At 40.7% G+C, this 8682-nt stretch overlaps 1 protein-coding gene across 1 annotated transcript in view; it reads left to right on the top strand.

The window, feature by feature from the left end:
• Positions 1-261: 261 nt before the first annotated feature.
• The window catches only part of LOC105558288 (protein Skeletor, isoforms B/C), a 28393-nt gene continuing 19972 nt past the window's right edge, over positions 262-8682 (top strand). Inside the window, exon 1 of the mRNA XM_012005878.1 lies at positions 262-1054. Coding sequence (XP_011861268.1) covers positions 838-1054 — 217 coding nt within the window. The 5' untranslated portion in view covers positions 262-837. The remainder of the gene's footprint in view (positions 1055-8682) is intronic.

Raw genomic sequence — 8682 nt, 5'->3', positions numbered from 1 at the left:
ATGTTTGTATGAACTTTTTTGCTTGTTTTTGGGTCCCGAATCACCTCCCGAAGTGGAGTAGGCGATTTTTCGGACACCCTGTATATATTATATATTTTTATTATATATATTGTATACGCATATGTATATATATTATCATTTTAATATATATATTTTTTCTATAAATTTGAATTCATTTTTATTTGAGCAACCAACCTCCTTAAAGCAAGACTGTGGACCAAGGGTCACACTCGGCCGGGACGATGCCAATCGGTCATTTCAACGAGTGACGTGCGTTATCAGCGCGCACGATACAATACGTCCCGGCGAAAAGCAACCGGCCCGTGTCGCGTTGCGACATATAAGCCCGCGCGATAAAAGCTGCTTCAAACGCGATGCTCTCACTCGGGAAATATTCGCTGAGCTCAGGCGGAGCGTCCGCGCGAGAGTCGAGCGGTGCGATGGGGTAACGCATATACGGTCTTCGTGATGACAGCATTTGTAATTGCACGCGGTGCAGTCAAATTTGTCGCATAATGACGGCACAATTTCGACGCGACGCAACTGGAAATCCAGAGCGTGTAGGTACGCGCCGCGTGCACTCCTCTCGCGTGGATTCTCACGTCGTTCTATCCTTCCTCCCTCCTGTCCGCGATAATACCCGCGAGATTGTAATTGTCTTCCTTTCGTAATCACGCGCGGGTACGAGCATTATATATATACTTATTTTTTTACGACGACTGGAATACGAAAGTATTCCAGAGGTGCGCAAAATGATCGTCGAGCCCCGTCGAGACGGCGATCGTGAGACGGCGATGGGACTTTTACCTGGGCGCGAAAAGCTGAAAAGTCTTTCCCATGAGAGAAAGACAGAGAGAAAGGAACGGGAACGGTGAAGCAAGGCGAGCCGGTGATCGCGTAGTGGGACCAACAAAGTTACCTGGATCGACAACAGATACTTTTCTCGGCAGTAACCACCAAGACACCATGACGACACGATCACTCGCATCGTTCTCGACGCGACCGACGTCGGCCGTCGGTCTCATCACCGCGTTCCTCCTTATCGCGGCGGCACGTAAGTCTTCTCCGATCTATACCGAGATTCTAAATCTCGATCGAGCCGATTGATTTCGGGGGAAAAAAAGTCATCAAGTGTTCCGCATCTTTCGGCGTTTCAACGACGATCCGACTTGGCCGCGCGCGGTCGCGAGAGTTCATCGAGTTCCGATTTCATCGACGAAGGCATACGATGAAATCGCGCGTTCAAGTCCCAAGTATATCGCGATGCGAACGAGAGTTTAATTCAAAGCGTCTCGCGAATCGTTTGCATTTTGATCAAAAACTGGGTTCATTGTGCATTTCGTAAGTTTCTCACGAATCTGAATGTAATTTTCTGTCGTGCGACCGAACGACTCGAAACAATTACGAGGCGACTAAGGTATCATCGCTCGATCCTGGGATTCTCATTCCGTGGCTCGTCAAGCGACGTCCTTGGTGAAAAGTGAGGGGATTAAAGAGCCCAGCTTATCGTATCGGGTTGTCGTCGGGAACAATTATCTTCTCGCGCCCGAAGTTACGAAACGCAAATATAAAATTATGTGTGACCGATGCGCCGATAATCAGCAGCGCGTTGATCTGCAAATAATGTCCGCGCATTTTCTTCTTGTAACGAAATCTTGAGTTGTACCGTCGAGAATCACCTCTGTCGGGATAATCAGGATATCTGCACGCTATTTCGCAGGCTGCTTCCTTGTCCACTCTACTTACCGTCAACCTCGTCGCGGCTCCGCGTCCCAGGACGACTTCACGCGTTTTTGTGCGCGCCATTTTTAGCGCACGCTTTAGAAAGCAAGGAGAAATTACACGGTGCTAACTTGCAATTAACAATCGCTCGATCTAAAAACCAATATTAGTTCGCTAGCTTTGTGCACTGTAACACAGAAAAAAAAGAGTTCAGTCGCGCGGAGAAATTCAGCTTCTTTCGAAGCAAACATTCTTGTCGCAGAGGTCTCTAAATTTAGTGAAAAAATGTGGATCGCTAGCACGCGTGCCCTGCGAATTTGAATAATCCTCGCTGCCAGGTCTTTCCAAACGGAAGTTACAAGCTCCAAGAGTGTCTCCAAGATACGCTACAGAAATGCACGCATAAAAATCGTACCGATACGATACAAACAAATGTTGTATTTAAATTTTGTGAAGCAACGTATTTCAAATAAGTTCCATAAGAGAAGATATCGCCTCTCTGTCGGCGATTTCTCTATCTCAAGGAAGGTACGCGGAGGTTCAAGAAGGAAAATCCCATTAAAATAATAATAGTAATCGAGAAGTGAGGAGTTAAAGCTGAGATTCTCAGTTTGTCTCGTTTAAAATTCACCGTCGGAGTTTATTAATCCCGCGCAACTCTTACAGCATCCCCGAGCAGTCTCTGCAATCTGGGAATCGTGGCAATTCGCGCGCGCCACGTGTAAATAATGTGAGGTGCGTGCTTGAGACTTTTATGCGAATTCGCGTGAAAAATGCCGAAACTTGGGGATCTAAACGCGTGGACGGCGACGGATGAAAACGAAAGGGCGATAACACCGCGAGTCTCGGCGGGCCTCCTGACATTTCCAGGCTTCCAGGAGGTGAAAGTGGGAGCCGGATAACCGTAATTGGCCATCCGTATATAACACAAGTTCCGAGTCCGCAATGTCGTAATAGCGTCTGCGAATAGTCGCCAAAATGTTCGCAATGCGAATCTCGCCGAGAGACGCGATTGTCTCGCTCGAATCGTACACCGTCGTCTGAGAGCAGTGTCGTCTGTTCTTTTTACGTTCGTATCGAGCTAACATTACATTTGTCGTACGATCAAGTTCTCAAGCGTGTCGATTGGCTACAGAAAAATTCTCGAGTCTCTAGAAATTTTCTATTCTACAGTCAACACGCTTTATAGTCCTTGATCTTCCATTGTCGCGAAGATGCGTGCCTATTTAAAAACGCCCCGTCGAGTTTTTCTTCTGCATTCCAAGAAACGACCGATCGCAGAGCGCGATAAATAACAACAATTTAATAGTTTTGAAGGTCCGACTTAAAAAATTGGACACCAAAGAGTTAATAAAATTATAAATCTTATGTTAATGCATTCCATACGTGCGAGACCTGGGCTATAAAAATAAATAAAGTGTAGCATTTTATTCCTTTTACAGTTTTGCATATTTGCCGCTATGAAAATAGCCGAAGGTTATTACGAAACGGTCGTCGAGAAATTCGCGAGGACGTAGACTTGTGATTTGCTTACGGAAGCGGCAGTATTATTCTCTTCAATATTATATAATCATTCGTAAACGCCCCCCCCCCTCTCTCTCTCTCTCTCTCTCACTCTCTCTCTAGTCTCTCTCGTGTAAGTCAAACCTTTAATTGATCGATTAATCGGCGCTGTTATATTTGCTCGTGTATGACTTCCACTTATTTAGAGACTACATATAAAAATTCTTCAGTTTCGAATTTAACTTAACATTTCAACCAGAGATTTGTTTCCAAACCGAACAACTGATTGTAAATCTCGAAATGATTCACTTTTTAAAATTGTTTATGAATTAGCGTAATCTGTTGAAAATGAACTAAAAACTTTACCTCAGCCAGGGTAAAAAATATGTTTCGCAATAAACTTCAAATTAAAATTGTTCAGACACTAACATCCTGTCTTGGCTCTTATATCTTTTAAGCGCTTCGATACTGCACAATTTTTGTCATTGCTATCGTCCTTAAACATTCTCTTTCTCTTGTTATTTCTCCCAGTACTCCTTCTCAAAGAATGACATGACGTAAAACAGATCTCTCCATTTATTCGTGGATTCAGTAGTGAATCACGAAACTGAATCTATCCGAGTAGTATCGGCAAAGTGGCAAAGTCGACTTCGAGTTCCCGCAGGAGCGAGTTGAACTTCGCATCGAAGCTCGCGACACGACGAGGCAACGATACAACATTTCTACCTCGAGCCCTATCAATCCTAACATCTATCTCGTACACGATGTGTCGCTACGTAGGTAACATTCTGCAAATCCGCGCGTTCGTCGAATCCCTCGCGGAAACGCGACGCAACCGCGCGACCTTGATTAATGCGCGCACCGCGCCAATCTTCGCCGTCCTCACGTTTCTGGATGCGAACGACAGCCGATTCCTACTACGGAATTCTAACGGTGCCCCGGGCGAGCGAAGGGTCCGATTTAACGAGGCAGCCAATGTAACGTAGACCAGCGTACCCGATCCTACGATCTGTCAATGGAGACGCGCGGGCCTCGCTCCGAGGCATTACTTATCTAGCACACGTGCGATACGGGTACATAACACGCGGCACTCGGTGCGTCGTTATTAGTACCTTCTCCGTATCCGTGTTCCCCCCCGTGTCCCATTGATACGCTTACTACTGCAGCATCTAAATACAAATGTCAATTAAATTACAATTAAAAGCAAACGCCCCTTTGCTTTTGTGCTCTCTACACTGACAACCAAATTATTTAAAACTAAGTAAATAGGTTTACTTGAAATTAATTTTTATACTGAAGCAAATGTTTATTCTATTTAAATAAAAATATTAACTTTCAAGTAAATCTATGTATTAAATAAATTAATTTAAATCGTTACATTTTCTACATTTAAATAAAGATTTCATGCGATATAGAATACTATTTATTAAATAAAATAATTGTTTTTGTTAAATAAGAAATTCAATTTTCTTCGCTGTGAAAATTGTATCTTAGTAAACATTTTATAGAATTATAATAAAATTTTTTAATTAAAAATTATCTACTCTTTGATATTTAATAAATATTTAAATTAAGGAAATGCACGCTTTAATCTGTTTATTATTTTTAACATTGAAGTTAATAAGCCATTGGGAGCTACCTAATGAATAATTTTCTTGAATAAAGTAAATTTTTTTGGATTAAGATTTTTTTTATCAGTGTAGTAGCATAATACATTTGCTCAATATTACACGGAAAAAAGCTGTTGAATTAAAAAGAAATGAAGTTGATTGAATTAAACGTTAACGTTACGGGCTGCCACAAAATAATTCACTCGATTGTATTCGCTATGGATTTTAATTTTAAGCGTTGGACTAAATATCCAGATTATTAAGACAACTATCTGATCTTTTTGGATTTTATTTCAATTACACTGATCTTGTTTTGATACATCATTTTTTTCCGTGTAGAAATAATGTAAATCTAATATTCCCAACATTTTCTTTTGAAGTCAATCAGTGGATTATCACTGAAAACAGTGAATATTCGCTAATTCACAGTTATAAGTGTATAGTACTGATTTATTATTAATTGTTTTCAGTGATGATGCACTGATTGACTTTTAGTTGGTTCAATACTGCAAGGCGGACGCCTCTCCTTACAATATTTAGTCAATGTGTCTGTTCAGCAATATTGGTCTAATGTATACGTTATACTTGGGAAATCTTGGCCAATGCGCTTTCAATATTATAAATTCAATACTATATGATTATTGACGCGCAACTCGCTCTATGGTCAATATTGACTTCGCGCCGAGAAATATCGGTCAAACGTAACTTCTCAACACAACTAATATATTTAACCGACGTAGAGCAGTGCGCTAGCAGGGTTTTCTCTCACATTCGTATGTGCGCGCATCGCCTCTCAGCCTTGGTGTTGAACCGTGAAAACCTGCGGACGAAACGAGGGCGAGTTATCTGAATTCATTTCAATACGTGAGGATATGCACAACGTTCCGTGCCACTTGCTCTCGAGATGACTGCACTTCCCGAGGGGTTCGAAAGTAAGAAAGACATCGTGAATTCCGCGGGATTCGGGGAAAAAACGGCACCGAGAGCGCGCGTCCCGACGGCCGAACGTGAGCGAACCGCATAACTTCGTAGCCGCACACGCACCGCGACCGCGAAGCGACGCGTCCGGAACGCGTTCGCGGAACCCAGTTTTGCGTACGTGCGGTAACGATCTGCTCGCCGAGCGGCTCAATCAATCGTTCTTGACAATTTATTCGCGAAGTCGAGAAGTCACTCGCGAGAAGTTACCGTTATCCATCGTACCGGCCTGCCGTACTTGGGAGCGGGCCCATCAGCGGGACCCGCTCGCGGCACTCAAATGGGATGTATCATTCTAACGAACCCAATAAATTCGCATTATTACGCACGCGGTTCTTTCTCTCCCCCCCCTCCCTCCCTCTCTCTTTCTCTCTTAATTTTTTTTATTACAGAGGAGAGTCCCCTCTATTACGAGATAGGTTTCTAATATTGACTTACATAGGCCCGGTTTCACCAAACGTCGTTTAACTTCAATCTTAGTTTAATTCACGTTTGTCTCTTTCTGAAGTAACGGTTGGAAAGGGACAAAGAATGAATTAAGCTGAGCTTAAAGTTAAGCGACGTTGGTGAAACCGGACCTTAGGGCCAGTTTCACAAACGTCGGTTGACTGTTAACCGAAGGTTAACTGATCCTCTGTCCTCTTCTTAGAGAGCAAGATAGAAAAAGATAGGGCGTTGACTGAACTCTGGTTAACAGTTAACCAACGTTTGTGAAATTGGCCCATAGTGGGTTTTCAACACCTAGATTCTCAATCACAAATCTCTCTTCGCAATGATTACACGATCTAACAATGAATTTTCCACTAAACAGATCTCGTTCCAAGGACAAGAAATTCACGGTGGAATCAATTGACGATGCTTATTAATTTAACAGAAACCCCGCTGTTCCATATTAGGATCCTGCCTGATAACAGGGGACTTTCCTCTACGAATGCTCATTCTCAGTCGTAATTATTTTTCTATGCAGCATTGTTTAACGCTTTAGGGGACTTGTCTCAGAGCGTTTAATAAATACAGATTCTAAAGATCCTCTGTCTCTTTGTCTCTGTCTCTCTATGACTGCTATGCAGTCCCAGATATGGTATTGAATTTTATTCTTCTATTGTAATTTGCGTTATAAAATGTACAGAGTGATCAGTTACTGCAAATACTCTAATGGAGGAGAGCCCCCTATTATAAGTGTCGCTTCTAACATGAGATAGCGGGGCTTCTGTTAAATTAATAGGCATCGTCTGTTGGTCCCACCATTGTATTTATTGCGCTTTGGAGTGAAATCTGTTCAGTGGAAGATTCATTGTTAGATCGCGCGTGTGATTGTTACGTAAAAGGATTTGTGAAATTGAAGGTCGAAAACTCGCCCTCTCATATTAGGACTCTCCTATCTCATAATAGAGGATTTCCTCTACTATTTGTGTTTGTTCCTTAATTCTATTCTATACTATACAGAGTGTCCCAGGAGGAAAGGTCAATATTCTGGGAGGTGATAGTGTCGGTCATTTTAAGCAAAAATGTTCATACGAATATATGTCCTATTTCCCCACTGTTTCCGAGATAGAGCTACTTGCAGTGTTGTGCATAGATGATTTTAAAATTAGCTGGATAAAGATAAGATAAAAATATATAAATTTATCTTAGATAAGATAAAGATGATTTCGCTTTGAATATATCTAGATAAAAGATAAAATCATATAATGATTCATCTAGATAATTTGCAGATAATATTTTTAAGACTTCATGTAAACACAGTAGAAAAAGTTATAAACAAATTATAGAAAAATTTAAATTATAAAGGGGGATATAGAATATATTCAGGTTATAAGTTATATGACACACACATAAAGGCATCTACAACGCCATCCATATTTAAATAGTGTAACTGTTAAGTATTTTTATGTGGCTAACCTTATGTGGCCTTAAACCAAATTATCTGTACGTTATCTTAGATAATTTAGTAAAAATAACACTTTCTTTCATCTAAGATACAGATATAGATAATACTTATTTTTATTATCTATATAAAGATAAAATAACGCTAAAATTTTATCTAGATAATCATCTATATAATTTTATTTAGATAACAGCAAACACTGGCTACTTGAATGTCTCGTGTATTTACTTTTTTCTGTACACTTCACCCTTCATTCAATCTCATCAACGTCTGTGGGAATTTACTCTCATACGTCTGTTGACTGTGGTGCTGATAACATTGTAGAAATATTCAAAATGTCTCGCATATTCATAAAGGCTAATTTACAACGTGTCCTTTGCGTCTAGAATCATTCAATTTCCTAGCCAATAAATACGTTTACAAAATTTGGGCAAGTTGATAAATTGTGCATTGTACAATCGTAAATTGTCGACAAGCTTGTTAAGCGTTTTGACTTGTTTACATAAAACAGAATGTTTCTAGATGCAGAAAGCACATTGTAGATTAGGCTTAAATGTCGAACGAGCAACACGCCATGTTCAATACAAGAGTTGAAAAATGCACTGTGTTAACGGTGGAATTTTTGAAAATTTATTATGATCTGTAAAAAGTGTATCTTGAACAATCAATATTAGAAGTGGTACGTAGTATTTCTTTCTTGTCAGTAATTTTGCAACTGTACAATTCAAATAGCTCTATCTCGGAAACAGTGGGGAATGGGACATATATTCGTATGAACATTTTCGCTTAAAACGACCGATACTATCACCTCCCAGAGTATTGATCTTTCTTCCTGGGACACCCTGTATATGTATACCGTAACATACATATATGTACTTTCTTTTGCTGATTTCTATGTGTTTGATCTTGGTCTATCGTCGCTTCTGTTATAATGTCTATACGCTTCAGGGGACTTGTCCCAGAGTGTGAAATAAATAATGA

Source organism: Vollenhovia emeryi, unplaced genomic scaffold, assembly GCF_000949405.1.
Source record: "Vollenhovia emeryi isolate VEMERY1.0 unplaced genomic scaffold, V.emery_V1.0 DF939359.1, whole genome shotgun sequence".
NCBI lineage: Eukaryota > Metazoa > Arthropoda > Insecta > Hymenoptera > Formicidae > Vollenhovia > Vollenhovia emeryi.
Note: the sequence above shows the minus strand (reverse complement) of the source record. Positions and strands in the feature narration are given on the sequence as shown.